The 16,423-nt window shown below is 41.1% G+C and overlaps 1 protein-coding gene across 3 annotated transcripts in view; it reads right to left on the reverse strand.

Annotated features, from left to right (window-relative positions):
• Window positions 1–16,423, reverse strand: part of LAMA3 (laminin subunit alpha 3) — a 2,187,360-nt gene that overhangs the window by 649,328 nt on the left and 1,521,609 nt on the right. For all 3 annotated transcript variants that reach the window (XM_044065357.1, XM_044065355.1, XM_044065356.1), the window contains exon 32: window positions 10,794–10,909. In XM_044065357.1, coding sequence (XP_043921292.1) covers window positions 10,794–10,909 — 116 coding nt within the window. The remainder of the gene's footprint in view (window positions 1–10,793; window positions 10,910–16,423) is intronic.

The raw sequence follows: 16,423 nt of genomic DNA on the forward strand, positions 1-16,423 counted from the left end.
GACATCAGGAAACATGATGCCAGTGGCCAGGCACACCATTGGGATTATTCATGCCACAGAAATACCTCACTAAAAGAATCACAAGCCTAAAGCAGATGCCCTACGCTGACCGCCTTAAAAAACTCCAGCTATACTCTGTCGCATATCATCTACTCAGTGGCGATCTCTGTTTAACATACAAGGCCATGTCAAACCCAGAGCTGTTGGACATGCTACACTTAAAGAAATCCCAATCCCTCAGAGCCATATGCTAAAGGGATCTAAACCTTGTCATCACAATAAACAAAACATGCTGGAGGGATAGGTTTCTGACCCAGAGACTCCCCAGACTCTGGAATAGATTGCCCATACATGTCAAGCAGAGTGCCTCTTTGGCCCTCTTCAAAAGGAACCTTGACGATTGGATGGAAGAAAGGAAATTCACCCCGGGGATCACGTCAGTTGCCCTGCTAGACAGGGGTTCAGGGAAGTAAATAGTGTGGGAAGAACTAGCCAGGGAATTGTTATGGCTAGGCTTGTATAGGCCCTAGGGCCGATAGCCTAGTACCAACCTATAAACCTATGAACCTATTATCCACTTCCAAAGTTCAGTGTTTCCACGTTCACCACCTGGCATTTCTGCAGGGCAATAATACACAAGCAGATACTAGCACTGCCATAGCTGAGCTGGTTGGGGTAGTATGTAACCTGTGTGAAGAGCTGAGGGAGTGCATGGGTCAAAGGTGCAACATCATCGACATGTGGTGACTGGGGTTTGTACAAAGTAGGTACTCCTGTACAGATGCGCATCATGACTAATGCAATTCCTGTGGTCAGTTTGCATCCATCTCTGGCATGGAGACCCACTGTAAGCGGGGGAGGATGTGGTCTAGAATTGTAGCACCACTACCTCCACAGCAACATCATCCCATGCTGAGGGCACTACAGGGCAACAAGAACATGCATACAGGGAGGGTGTTTGTGCAGGGACTACCAATACCTTGAGCCACTGCTTGCAATCATGGAGCACTCTATCCTTTCTGAATGCTGTGGATTGTGCCTGTGACTGTCCTAAGAGAGGGTGCTCTTGTAATAGTGATGTACCTGGACAGCACATATGTTTCCTGTAGGTGACCTGGAAATGTCCTCCAGACCCCAGCCCAATGGTGCATTTTGTTGTCCACACATGATTAGGCTTGAATGTGAGGGTGACATCTCAACAACCTACTGCATGGTGCATCTATCCACACTATAGTGGTCGGCAGTTTCAGTGACATGGAGGGCGTGGTATTTTAGTCACAGAAGAATAACGAAAAAATACTGAGGGTAAAGCATGCAATTCACTGACTGGTAGTGTGTATTCATACTGACTAATGCAGTGGATAACCCATAAGTGTTTTTGCAGTCTGTACCCCTTAGCTCCAATATATATATATATATATATATATATATATATATATATATATATATATATATATAGGATCTATATTGCATATTCAAAGTATGACAACTTCAAACGTGATATGGTCGAAATCATAAGTTCGAAGTTGTCATACTTCGATTGGAAAAAAAAAAAAAGAACATACCTGAGGGTTGTAAGCAGGGGGACAGGCCCCACCCCACCCCCCGCACACTCTGCTCTTTAAATATACCAACTCTGAGGTTGCGCTGCAGTGCAGTAAAGGACATTTTCCCTTTACTGCACTGTAGCGTGACCTCAGAGTTGGTATATTTAAAGAGCAGAGGTGTGGGGGTGCAGGGGGGCTTCCCCCCTGAATATAACCTTTTATTTTATTTTCCTTTTTTTTTTAATTTTTTTATACATAGTCGAAGTTCTGTAACTTTGGACATATGTGTTCATATATATGGTAGTCGAATTTACAGAACTTTGACTATGTAATATAGACCCTATATATATATATATATATATATATATATATATATATATATATATGTATGTATATATATATATATATATATATATATATATATATATATATATATATATATATATATATATATCTATGTATATATTTCTGAATCAGTTCAGCTTATTGTTTACCCTCATTTGCATTCATGCCTGCCCTCATTTTAATACTGTTGTTCATTTCAATGTCATTATAGCACCATATTTCTTGGCTTTCCACACTTATGCTTGGTGTGTATCTGAATTATCCCCATCAGGTATGTGGCAACTTCTCATGCAAAATTATAAACCACAACATAAAAATTATTTCTGGATCCCAGTGTATGTTCTTTAAATGCTGTAAGAGGCAGCACTTTTTTCTCTTGACTACTGCGTTCAACTGCTCTTCATTCTGTGACTCTGTCAATTCATTTAGTCTGTTTTTCTAGAATGATGTTAAAATATGTGCTATCACAAAGTGTGTGTGTGTGTGTGTGTGTGTGTGTGTGTGTGTGTGTGTGTGTGTGTGTGTGTGTGTGTGTGTGTGTGTGTGTGTGTGTGGCAGACTGAAGCAGAGGCAGACAGGCAGAGTTTTGTCGAGTCTTATGGCTATAGTATGTTTTTTTGTAAAAGCTTTTAAGTTTTCTTAGTATTCTATAAGGGCCTAATTTGACAGTCAAGAATCAAGAAAATTAAGTGCCACTTTCTGAAAGTCATAGCCTCTTGAACACTTGTGCAATGTTGTGGCACAACTCTATTTGCTTCTACTGCTTGTCTCTGCCCCTTGTAAACTAAGGACTGTCAGAAAGTGAAGTAAGAGAATGGTAGTTTCTATTAATGCTGGCTCTGTTTTTTCTTTTGGGGGCAAGGTCCTGCTGGCCATAGTGGTTTAGGAAAGTACAGTTGTGTACCTACCATAAATGTAGATGTTCGAGTGTATTCACTGTTGCAGTCAGTACAATTGGTTTATCCTGCTGGCAGGCTACCCGCAGTCGGCCCGAGTTCCAAAGTCTAGGTCCGGCGTCGGTTGCTGTCGCCTCCTCCCTGACGTCAGTGCACCAGGGCTATAAAAGATGCAGCTGACTCCATTTTCTTCAGTTTTTCTTGCCCCAGATGTCAGGTGCCCCTAAAATGGTAGGCTAAGTTATGCCAATAAGCATGCATGAACAAAAAACAACTTTTCCTTCATCTACAAGCAAATACACCACATAGGTTGTATAGAGTAGAAAAGTACAGATAGGTCCCAGCAAAGAAAAAAGGGGGATGGTGGGAGGGTAACCTGGACTGCAACAGTGAATACACTCGAACATCTACATTTTTGGTAGGTACACAACTGTACTATGTTCATTGTGTTTCACTGTTGCAGTCATTACAATTGGGTTGAATCCCAAAGCTAAGGTTGGGAGGCTGGAGCTAAATTGGATTAGGAGAGGCTATCAGGCCCTACAGAACTGCAGTGGCAAAGCCTGGACTGGATTTAGAGTAGAGAGGTAAGTGATAGTGCTTTGTAAAGGTATGCACTGAACTCCAAGTCACAGCCTCTAAGATGTCTTTGGTTGGTACTCCTCTGAGGAAGGCTGCTGAAGTGGCTGCTGCTCTGGTTGAATGTGGCCTAATGCCCTTAGGCACAGATTTGCCATGCTGTGAATAGCAGAAATGAATGTAATGGCCTATCCACTTTGAAATAGTCTGTATTGAGATAGGCCTTCCTTGTGATGCTGCAGCATATGCCACTAGAAGTTGTTCAGTCTTTCTGAAAGCTTTGGTTCTGTCCAAGTAGAAGCGTAGCTGTCTGTGAATGTCCAAAGAATGCAGAATTCTCTCACCCTTATTCTGTGGGTTTGGATAAAAAGTAGGCAAATGAATTGTTTGGTTAAGGGCAACACTGGACACTACCTTAGGCATAAATGTAGGGTTTGTCCTCAGTGAAACCCTGTCAGGATGGAAAATGATAAAAGGTTCCACAGCCATGAGTGCCTGTAACTCTGAGACTCTTCTAGCGGAGGTTATTGCTAGGAGAAGAGCTGTTTTCCAGGATAAGAATTTTATATCAGCTGCAGAGGCTGGCTCAAATGGAGGCAGTGTGAGTTTTTCCAAGATATAGTTGAGGTCCCATGCAGGTATTGGTGCTCTCCTTGGAGGTCTTATGTTTTTGGCCCCTCTGAGGTACTGCCTTAGTAACAGATGAGAAAAAATAGGTGGTTCTGTATTGTAATGAGCTGAAATGGCAGAGGCATGAATTTTAATTGATGAAAAGGAAAGGCCTTTATCCAGCATCTCAGTTAAGTATTACAAAATCTGAGGAATATTTGGAACAATCGTGTCAATACCTTGTGCTTGGTTCCAAGCACAGAATCTCTTCCATTTGTCTGCATAAGATTTTCTGGTGCTAGGCCTCCTGACCTCCAAAATAACATCCATCACTGCTTTAGAGAGAGTTGTGTCTTGAGAGGCTACATTGTCTGCCATGCTGCCAGGTTTAAGGTCTTGAGCTGGCTGTGCAGTATCTGACTGTTTTGCTGGGTCAATAAATGAGGAATTTGAGGTAATGTCCATGCTGGACCTTGAGACAAGCTCTTTAGGATTGGGTACCAGTGCTGGCGGGGCCAGTCTGGGGCAATCAGTATCATTTTTGGCTTCTCTTATCTAACATTAAGGAGTACCTTGGGGAGGAGAGGCAGTGAAGGAAAGGCATATACTGTTATATTTTTCCAGCTGAAAGATAGAGCATCCACTTTCCATGCTTGCTTGTGATAAGTCCTTGTGCAGAATCTTTGTAATTGGTAGTTGTGAGGGGAGGCAAAAAGGTCTAAGTCCGGGCATCCCCAGGTCCTTGTTATCATGCTGAAGACTTGTGGATCCAATTTCCACTCGTGGGGATCCATTAGGTTTCTGCTTAGTTCATCTGCCAGAGTATTTGTCCTTCCTGGCAGGAATTGTGCTTGCAGATGTACTTAGTAAGTCAATGCTGTGTCCCACCAGTTCATGGCTAGCCTGCAGAGGGGGTAGGAATGTGTGCCTCCCTGCTTGTTTATGTACCACATGACTGTAGTATTGTCCGTCTTTATTAGTAGTTGTCCTGGATGAAGTAGATCCTTGAAGGCTGTCAGGGCATTCTGAACAGCTAACATCTCTTTTTGATTGATATGTAGATGCATTTGACTTGTGGACCATGTGCCCTGAATACATCTTCCTGCCATATGGGCCCCCCAGGCATAATCTGATGCATCTGTTGTCAATGTCTGCCTGGCTGTGGGTAAGATGAATGGCTGTCCCGTGTTGTGGTAACAGGCTTTTGCCCACCATCGAAACTCCTGTTGCAGGCAGGGAATGAGGGTAATTATTGTTTCCAGGCTGCTGCAATGTTGAGTCCAAACACTTTTTAGATACCATTGAAGTTTCCTCATATGCAGTCTTGCATATGGAATTAGCAGAATGCAGGATGCCATGAAACCCAAGGCCTGCAGAATTTTTCTTGCAGATAACTGGGTCTTTGTTGCCAATACTTTGAAATAAGTAGTCAGTTGTCTGTGTTTGTCCAGCGTGAGATAAGCCATCTGGGCAGTTGTATTTAAGCTTGCACCCAGGAATATTATCTCTTGAGAAGGTACGAGCTTTGATTTTTTCTTGTTTACTGTGTACCCTAGACTTGTCAGTAATCTTTTTACAAACGCCAGATGCTGTAGTAGAATGTCCTTGTTCTCCACTTGAATAAGGCAGTCGTCCAAGTAAGGATATATTTGTATTCCTCTTTGTCTGCAAAATGCAATTACTGGTGCCAGGCACTTTGTGAAGACCCTGGGCACAGTAGATAAGCCAAAGGGCAGTGCAGAGAATTGGTAGTGCATTGAGCCAGCTTTGAATCTGAGGTATCTTCTGCATGTTTGTCTGATTGGGACATGCAGGTATGCCTCTTTTAGATCTAAAGTCACAAGCCAAGCCTTCTTGCCCAACATGGGCAGAAGTTGCTGTAGAGTCAACATTTTGAATTTTGGAATATCCAGATATGTGTTTAGAATAGATAGGTCCAGTACTGGTCTCCAGGCTTTGTCTTTTCTGGGTACCAAGAACAGTCTTGAATAGAATCCTTGACCCTGGTCTTGTTTTGGTACTTGCTGAATGGCCCTCATGTCCATGAGGGATGAAACTTGTTTTTGTGCCTCTGCCCATTGATTGCGTGGCAGGTCTGGCATATCGTTTTGCCTTGGCAGGGTGTGAAAGTGGAACCTGTAGCCTTGTGATACTATATTTAGAACCCATTTGTCCTGGTTGATCATGTGCCAATTTTGTGAAAAAAGTGCTAGTTTTCCCCCGAAAGGGGCTGCCAAAAGATAAGTGCTTGGTGCTGGAAGTGGAAAGTCATTGAGACTGTTTCCTGTATGGCTGTGATTTTTCCTCTCCGCTCTTGGAAATAGAAGCACCCCATTGTTTAGGCCTGTATGAGCCTTGGGGCTGTGCTCTGCCTCTGGGGCATCTGTATCTGCCCCTTTGTGGTCTGACACTGGAAAGGACCAATTTTTTGTAGGCCAGTTCCTGCTAAATCTGGGAGGCTGTACCTGCAAGAAATCCTTGACTGTTTGCATAGATTTAGCTTTGTCCTCCATTTTCTTCAACACCTCTTCTGCTTTAGCACCAAACAAAGTATCATGCTGTAAAGGAGCGTCTAATAGTTTTGCTTTAACATGATCCGGCAAATGTTGTTCTTTTAACCAAGCATGCTTCCTAATGACAGAACGTATAACAGCGGCCCTGCAGGAGGCCTCAAGAGAATCAAAACCACATTGCAAAGTATGCTTTCCAACTTGTTCAGCTGCATGCAATAGATCCTGCATTTCTTTATTGTCTGCACATTCTGTATTTGCTGGCATTTTCTGTTTAAGTAAAGACATAAGACATTGCTGATACTTAAGCATATGAAATTGGCAATTTAAGGCTCTTACAGCCAAGGTAGCAGAGGTATAAATCTTTTTGCCCCATCTGTCTACAGCCCTAAAATCCCTATCAGAGGGGATAGGGTTTTTTGCAGTAGAAGCCTTGACCCCTTTAGGACCCTGAGAGATGGTTTCTGGGTCAGCTGCAGGGTTCTTATAGAGAAATGTATGTGAATCAGGAACCCTATAATATCTGTATGGCTGGTGGTAAAGAGTCTGGAGAAAAATTGGACTCTGAAAATACATCATCTACAATGTCTAAAACAGGCGGGATAGCAAGGGGCCTGTGCTGTGGCAATAAAAGGAAGTCTCTGAGCTTTTTCTCAATTCTGAGTAGTCTTGGCTCTCCCAGTGGAAATGCTCCCTCATAGTATGCAGTGTTTCCCCAAAAGAATAATCCTCAGGAGGAGAGGTTGAAGGGATAGATTCTTCAGCATCAGAATCCTCACAGGCAGGAATAGAGCAATCCTGTTCAGAGGAGGAATCAGAGGAAATGGAAACCTGGTCTGAAGATTCATATTCTAACTCTTGCCTAGGCCTCTTTTTAGGAGGGTGATGGGAACCCCTGATAAAAGTAATAAGGTCTTCGGCCATTTTAAGCATCTGTTTTTTAGGCATTGAGGCCTGTCCAAGTGAATGTTTTACTTGTTTCTTTGTCTTTAGAGCTGCTTTAGTCTTTGCCTTTGTAGCTGAAGAAGGTTTCACATATAACTGTGTAAGCCTGAAAACACCCTCAGAAGCCGATGCCTGCTCAGCGGCTCTGGACCCATCTGAGGGAATAGTTTCCGAGTGTCCAATACCTTGAGTTTCCAGAGGCTCAGTCGGCTCCACGTGGGAGTCGGAAGTGGCCTGTGGCTCTGAGGTAGCGGGCATCAGGGGCTGCGAAAGCGCCTCACTGAGAACCGGCGGCAGGCCTAGAAGAAGCCTTGTCGTCGGTTTTGGATCTTGGATGCCTGTCCTTTTCTTTTTCTTTTCGTTTTTTGTAAACTCCGGTAGTCGGCTGATCCGATGGCATTATATAATTAAATCTTCTGCCAAAGTAATGGATTGCAAAATCGTACCGACGCTTAATAGTGCATTGGTTAAATCTAGCACAAAACCGACAACTAGCAACGTTATGGTCAGGGCCTAGGCAAGGAATACAGTAAGAATGAAAATCCTTATGAGGTATTTGCTTCCCACAAGAAATACAGTTATTAACTTTTTCTGACATCGGTCTGGAGCAAGAAAAAAGTTTCCCCAACGGGGTACTTAGCTTTAATGAAGACTTTGGATCTGAAATTCGAATTTGAAAAACTTCAGGAGTCGGCCGACCGGCACTTGCGAACTGCTTTTGCTTCGGGCACCGCGCAGCAAGAAAGACTCAAGAAAATGGCGTTGGCTGCATCTTTTATACCCCTGGCGCACTGACGTCAGGGAGGAGGCGACAGCAATCGACGCCGGACCTAGACTTTAGAACTCAGGTCGACTGCGGGTAGCCTGTCAGCAGGATAACCCAATTGTAATGACTGCAACAGTGAAACACGATGAACATTTTGCTTGTACTGCATATCTCTACAGAAGGCAGGGAAAGGTAGTAGTGTTTTTATTATTTGGAATTACTGCTGTTAATGGTGCTTTTTTTTTCTTTTCGAGTTCAGCTAGTATACATGGCTCATGGATTTCTTGCCATAAACAGGTGCTCCTGTATTTCAACAGGCTTCCCCTGTGGATTAATTCACCCCTTTGGAATGCTGTGACCAGTGAAGTTCTATTATTTTACAAGCCTATATTATAAAGTATAATAAAGTTTACAGAATTAACAGTGTTGTTGTGTTTAATGACATAATTTATTATATATGAAAAAGTTAACAAATTTATCTAAGAAAGCGTCAAGTACAGATCTAACATGAATATTTCTGTTCATTGTGTTACTTATTCTGAATAAGCTTCAGCACATATAGTAGGTCCTGTGCTGAATTTAGCTTAGTAAGAATGTAAATGTTTTACTTATTATTATTATTATTATTATTATTATTATTACTATTGTCATTATTACTATCATCACCTACAATGACTATGCCTTGTAAGAAAAATTACAGTTCTTAGGCATGACCAAGCATCGAAAATGAATATCACTGGTTATTGTCACTGCGGTAGCGTTGTCGCCTCACAGTAAGACGTTCTCCTGTTCGATTCTCAGCTAGAGAGTCTTCTGTGTGGAGACATGCGTGAATGGGTGTACCTTTGTTGAAGGTTGTGCATCACAGCTGGCAACTCGGCACGTAAAAATCTACTGCCAATCATTAGCGGACTGGAGTTCCGCTGTGGCGACCCCTAACCGGGAAAAGGCGAAAGACACAACAACAACAACAACAGTTCTAAGAAGACAATACGCAAATGAAAGTGATGGAATTTAAACTCAATGGCTTGACAAAATGCCATAGCTGTATATTCACACTGTTAGTTTCTGATCTGTACATGACAATAAACACTTCATCTACTGTGCATGAAAGCATACCTCTCAAACTCTTAGTGCAAGAATTCTGGACAAAGCCAAAACTAATATGGGAACAAAGGCCCAGAATCAAGGACATATTTTAAATATTACTCTCATGGAATTGATAGAATAACAGATTTTGCATTAACATGCATTTGTTAATGGATATAGAATTTGAAACTCAAATGTCTGTCATTATTTAGTGACTACATCATCAATGATTTGCCAGAAAACTAAACTTTTATGAGGAACAAACTGAAAATAAGAAGCAAAAATCTTAACATCCTATGAAATTCTGGGCAGTTGAGAGCTAAGTTTGAAAACTACAGTAACTTTACATAATTTTGCTCTTAGCAGTTATTAAGGTAGAAATATAGGTTGTAGCAATATTGTTTCAAGTGTCTGGCATCTCCTAGTGTTCGGCACTGTGTTAGCCAAGTAATAGAAGTAATGAAATGGTGGTGTGTGTAACCAGACAAGTTACTTTTCAGTTTATGAACTAGTATGGTTTTGGAAGGGAGGATGAGACCAGATTACCCAGCAAAAGCACACATGAACAATTTTAGTAGAACACTTTTCTGTCTAGCTGATGAAGTGCAAATTTACAACAGCAAAAGAAGGAGCAGATGGCTCCCTGTTGAAATGCTGAAACTTGTAGTTGTGAGTCCTGTAATTATTAAAAAGAAAAACACTGACAACACAGGTGAACAGGAAATGTCAAACCACTTTTCTCCTTTAAAACTGCATTTTGCCAGTGGGCAAGCCCCCCACTCCCTCCCTCCTGAACCTATACACACCAACCCCAAGATCACTATACCTCAGAGAAAAGGGAATATTCAGAATAACAGCTATCGTGGACTTAGTATATGCCAGTCCACATTTTCATTCATTCAGTCTCACTATCCTAGGATCTGCACTAAAAAGCCTCAGCATTTCTAAAGGTTATTGAAGCAGGCACTTCTGAGCAGAGTTTCCATTCTACGGACTTCCAAGTGCTGTTTAAAGAATGACACTATATGATAGACCTGTAGAAGTTTCCCTGCTGTTACCCAATTCATGGATAAGAGTAGCTTATGTCCGTGTACTAACAAACATTTATTCAATCTGTATTGTGACTGCTGTTGGGATTATTCCCCTTCTCAGAAGCACGTGGGTATGTTTTTGTAATTTGTTCTATTAAATGGTGACACAAAGGTGTAGCCAATGATAATCTGTTCTGCATCAGGTTTCTAACTTTTGCATACAAGTAATCAGACATGGGCATAAAGATGAAGCAGAACCTTTTCCTTTCAGTGGAGTATTGAGGAATATATGGCAGTATTAAGGGAGCTGTTTACATAAAAACAGGTCAGTTAGTGAGTACTCTGTTCAAGCTACCGTTTATCCTGTAGTATTGCGGCAGTTGTTTGGAGTCTTTGGCTCCCAATAAATACTCAGCCACATGCACCACGCCCAGTTCTCTGTAAATGCAAAATAAATACATGAATAAACAACTCACTCGATAAAGAAACTGTTACCCCCACAGTTGTTGATGAACTCGAAGGATCGGTCCAGGGGTGCCTCATTCAGCAAGCCAGGACTGTAACTATCAGCTGGAATAATTAAAATCTGGTCCTGAAAGAAAAAAAAGAAAAATAATAAAATAAACAACTGAACTGATATGAAAACATACTGAAAGTGATTCTCCATTTCAATGCTCAAAAGCTGTAGACACTAACATTTATTTTATTTATGTAGTAAGATGAACTATACAAGCTTTCATACCATTCCAAAAAAAAAACAAACAAAAAAAAAAAAACACTGCCTGCACACTGCTGCATATTCATTTTTAATAGCTTTATCCATCCTTCTTACACTCTCTGCTTTTTGACTGTCTGAAAAAGTTAATGATTTACCTCCCCCCTTTTAAAAATCTGTGTGACTCTCTTAGGCATGCCCTCTTCCCCTGTGTAATGCACAAGAATAGTTTATTCAGGGTCTATATCACATAGGTGAAGTTCCATAACTCCAAACACCTAATGGTCGAACCATTATGTTCGAAGTTACAGAACTTCAACTACGTAAAAAAAATAAAAAAAATAAATAAATTGTTGTAAACAGGGGGGCAAGCCCCCCTGCACCCCCCACACCCCCCGCTACTTAAATATTCCAACTCTGAGATCGCACCACATTGAACTGAATGGAAACCTACACTTATGGAAATTTCCATTGAAACACTCGAACTTTTACAAATTTGAATGTATGGTCTTGACCATATGTGGTTCCAACTTGTAATAGTTCAACTACATGATAGGAACCCGTTTATTCAACATATCGGCTTTTTTTTCTGAAATGTTTTCTTTTGCTTGTCTTCTTTGTTTCCTTGTTCCCTTTCCTGACCTCTTAACTGTCCCTATTCTGCAGGCACATTCCTATTGCCATGCCTTATTTGCCCCTGCACATGAAGTTCCTACTTTTGGAGGAATGCTCCTATTTTCAGGCTTGATTTATCCCTTTGCATAACCTTTTGAATCTTTCTCATCACAACTAATTTTTGAAACTGCCCATTATACAGAAAACCACACTACATCACCAACAGACTAATGACACCAATCATTTAAAGAAAGAGGATGCACATCTTTCATCTCCCTTTATTCAGAAGCAAAAATAAATGAATTGTGTGGTAGAATTTTACAATGCAGTTTATTAAAGACTACAAATTATACACAGTCTCTGAAAATGTGCTTGTATTTTCCATCATTTTTGTCACACTCTGTTTTTTAAATGTGTTTCTGAGTAATATCCCACATTCCTACTGGAAGTGGGAAGAGTTATAGGCTATATTGTACCCGATTGCCAGCTTGGGGTCCCCTATGATAAAATAAATCAGACATAAAAAAGTGTGTGTGTGTCTGTGTGTGTGTGTCTGTGTGTGTGTGTGTGTGTGTGTGTGTGTGTGTGTGTGTGTGTGTGTGTGTGTGTATGTGTGTGTGTCTGTGTGTGTCTTTGTGCATGTGTGTTGTGAGTGTTAGAAAAAAATCAGAGTTTCTATATTGGTAGACAAGATGCAGAAGGTAATTAATATTGTAAGACAATTAAGCATACACATATGGACACATATCAGTTGTTATGAATGGAAGTATCAGAAACTAAGTACTCATGGAGGCATCATAATAATAAAGCACTCAGTTGCCAGCAGGAAACTAAGGCAATATGCACTTTAATTAGAAACAAACTACTAATGTGCTAATTCTACTAGCTTTTATAGTGAACCAAAATAGATATAATGAGATAATGACTAATGATATACTACATATGAGATATTTAGAAACTTTCAGTCCATTTTCCTGAAGCAGTGTCATAATCTGGAATATCATTTTGCATAGACCACATCATGTATTCTCTTAATGTTACCAGCCAGATGGAATCCATGATTTTTGTAATCTGTCCGTTCTTATTTTCCCTTATCATGTCTTTGTTACTAGGCAGACAGACAGGTACTGCATAGGCAGAATTTATTACGGGTAACTGAATGTATTCTGCAATAACAGTTTCTGCTGACCAAATGAAAACAAACCAACTCCTAAGAAGTTACTCTTGCAGACATTGACCACTTAAGTCCCCTAGGAATTAACAAATGACCCACAGCATTTCTTTAATATAATCGCACAACCCAGTATCACTACACTGACATGTATGACAAAATAGTGTAGGAGATGTAGCAAGGTTTTGATGATGTAAAAACGTGGATATTTACAGACTCTGTCTAAATGAGGAAAAAAAAAAGAAAGAAGGCGAGAATCTCTGATAAAGATGAACTATTATGCTATCAGAATGCCATCCTCTAAGGTTTGGCACAAAGCAGTAGTGATGCCACTCTATAACTGTGGCCTCATCACTGACCCAGGGAATTATAGGCCCATCAGTCTGACACGTCTCATCTGCAAAGCCATGGAGCACATTATAACTGACTTGATAAACCGTGACATTAAAAATCTCATCAGGCTAGACCCACAGCAGTTTGCCTTTGTCAAGGGTAGATCCTGTGTAATGAATCTGGTTAACTTGTTTGAAAGGGTAGCACAGGTTGTTGACAGCTGCCACACTGTCCACACAGCGTACTTTGACCAGGCCAAGGATTAGACATCATTCCCCAGCTTAGCATAGCTAGTAAGCTAAATGCATTACAAACAGATCCCTACATGTAAGATGGATAGCAAACTATCTAAAAGACATAACTGACATCATGGGGAAGGTAGGTATGTCATCTAAGACTATGAAGGTGACCAGTGGTTTCCCACATCTTCAGACTGTAAACCATGACCTCTAGCTAACCAGATGATTGCAAGCTGGGGGTCATTGTCAAATCCCCATCTGATGCGCAGCCCTTAAGCATATATCAGTGTGTTTACAGGAGAGCTTTAGTAAAGTCAAAAATGAATGTAGCCCAAGCCAAAAGAATATTATGAGGGGGTGGCAAATAATGGACTCAAATTAAATGCCAAAAAGTGCACTATAGTCACATTTGGTAGCCCCCCCCCAAGCATACACAGATAATACCCCTCTTCAAAATGAGAATGTTAGGGACCTCTCTTTTGATCATCATTTAACAAACATAGTCAGAAAACCCTTCTACTTGGCACAGTTGATTTACAAAGGAATGTCATCCAGATAACAAAGGTCATTGTTCCCTTACAGTCGGCATGGATAGGCCAATTATTGAATATGATATTCCCTTTAGGATGTGCCCCACTAGACATTTAAAACAAATAGAAAGACTCCAGAAGTTCCTAACTAATAAGATCACTGTTTTAAGAGCACTTAACTACCATAAGAGGAGGAAAGCATTGCCCCTATACTCAGTATCTTAGAGACTGCTGCAGGGAGATCTATGCCTTGCCATCCAAGCCATTAGGGACACAGGGTCCTAGGTCCCTTGTATCTTCACAAAACAAATAATCCCAGAAACACCAGAACCAAACATATGACTCTTCACCAGCAGATAAACAAAAAATGGTGGAGAGAGAGGATCATTACACAGCATCTTCCCCACCTCTGGAATAGGCTCTCCTTGGAACTTAAGCAGTGTGATACTTTCCCCTTCCTTCAAACCTGATCTGAATGACAAATTCACTCTGGGCTAGACTGACATGGCCTTCCTTGAGACAGAGGTGGGTGATTGCAGCATAATCTTTACGACTTTCACCTTATAGACACAAGGTACGTGGTTGGATTCTGACCTCGGGTTACTGACTAGACTTAAAATGACCCCTTGGGGCAGTTAGCCAAGTATTCACCTATGAACCTATAGCCTTGATGTGGGCACTGCAAAGCATGAATGGTCAAAAGACTAAGGCACTTTGTATTTCCCATGATTCTGCTGTCACAGCATGTAAACCTGCTATATGTTTATCCACTCTACGTATTCCAGAAATCACTTATTTTCATCTGATTACATATGATATAATATGTTTGTCTTCTATTGTCAGTATTCATACTGTTGGAGCTTTTCTCCCTGGGGCCCCTCTACAAATAGGCTTTCCCAATAATGCTATCTATCTATCTATCTATCTATCTATGTATATATGTATCTATCTATCTATACTTCGACATCTGTCTATAAACATAAGCTATCCTCTACATTGATAACAGACATTTGGGGGTAAGTAGCCATTACTTTAGTGTTTTTATTTTGTTTTGGCAGAAGCACAATAAGACATTGTGGGCGGGGGGGGGGGGGGGGGTATTCCTGCTAAATCATTTACATTCTTGCTTGACAAAAATGGTGATGAGAGTATCAAAGTCACTAATGATTAAAGCAGTTTTCATGGCTCTACTGTTGGGAGAAGGGGCTTTGCTATAGGGAACTTTGTTAAGAATTTAAACACTTCATACAAACAGAATGTGGTTCTGATTATTTAAACTGTGAATCTGAGCAAGTTTCATATTTGACAAAAACAAAACAACAACAAAAATACTTGGCTTGTTCTGTTCTGCTTGGTAATCATAGGTTCATAGGCTCATATATAGGTACTAGGCTATTGGCTCTAGGGCCTATATAAGCCTTGCCAAAGGTACCCTGGCTTTTGCCACCCAAGAAAATTATTTTCCTGTGCCCCCTGTCAAGCAGAGCCACAGAAGTGATCCCCAGGGTGAATTTCCAATGATCTCCATTAAACAGAAAGTTGAGGCCTTTGGTGTGGAAGTCCAGCCCTCCCACACACAGCAAAGGACTTTCAGAGTGGCTGTCCCCTTAAAGATGACACAATTAAACATGCTTCTCCATTTCCTGCCACTAGGCAGACACCCACCTTGGAAGAGCTTGGTGGATCTTCCCATTTCTCATTCACATCCTAATTGTTTACCAGGCCCAAGGCATAGTGAAGGCATTTCAAGTCACTCATTTAGATGCTGAACCTTTAGTGTCTGGTGTTCTTTTCTCCAAGACGAAGTGGGAACAGTCTCCTGTACAGACAGGGAACTTCAAGAAATGTCAGAGGAAAAATTGGGCTATTCATCTTGATGTCTTCACCTCTTGGCTACAGTACAGACACTGAGAGCTCCATTACCCAAGATGCTTCATCAGAGACAATCTCTTTTGGAGAAACCCTCAGTTGGATAAAAAGGAAAGCAGAGAGTTATATGAGGTATAAAATAGTTATTTTGGCTTGTCGAATCTGGATGTCCCATACCTCTGGATCTACCTCTAATTCTTGAAGCGCTGAAGGATGTTTTTCTATCTACCTTCAAGGAACCAGACTCACATCCCCCTGCACCTATGAAACCTGACAGATTTTATAAGGTGCAAGCATCCATTAAAGTCTTGTATAGGAACCCAGTGGTGAATCTAAAAGGGGTAGAGGTATCCATGGATACAGAGGAGGAGTCCAAGTTTGTTTGGATTCCTAGTACAGTGTTCAGTGACAAAGAGAGTATGACTTTGGACTGGTTTGGGCAAAAAGCATACACATATGCTTCCCTGCCTTCATAGCTATAAAATGCCAGGCTCACTTGATTACATTTCAAATGACTCTCTTAAGGCACCCACACGAGAAAGTAGGGGAAGTATCTAATACTGATCTGATGGGAAAACTATTAGAACTCACACAGGCTGCAAGTCTGTTGGTGACAAACTCCACTAAATGTGGA

Source organism: Protopterus annectens, chromosome 3.part0 (genome assembly GCF_019279795.1).
Source record: "Protopterus annectens isolate FY-2018-M chromosome 3.part0, PAN1.0, whole genome shotgun sequence".
Classification (NCBI taxonomy): Eukaryota; Metazoa; Chordata; order Ceratodontiformes; family Protopteridae; genus Protopterus; species Protopterus annectens.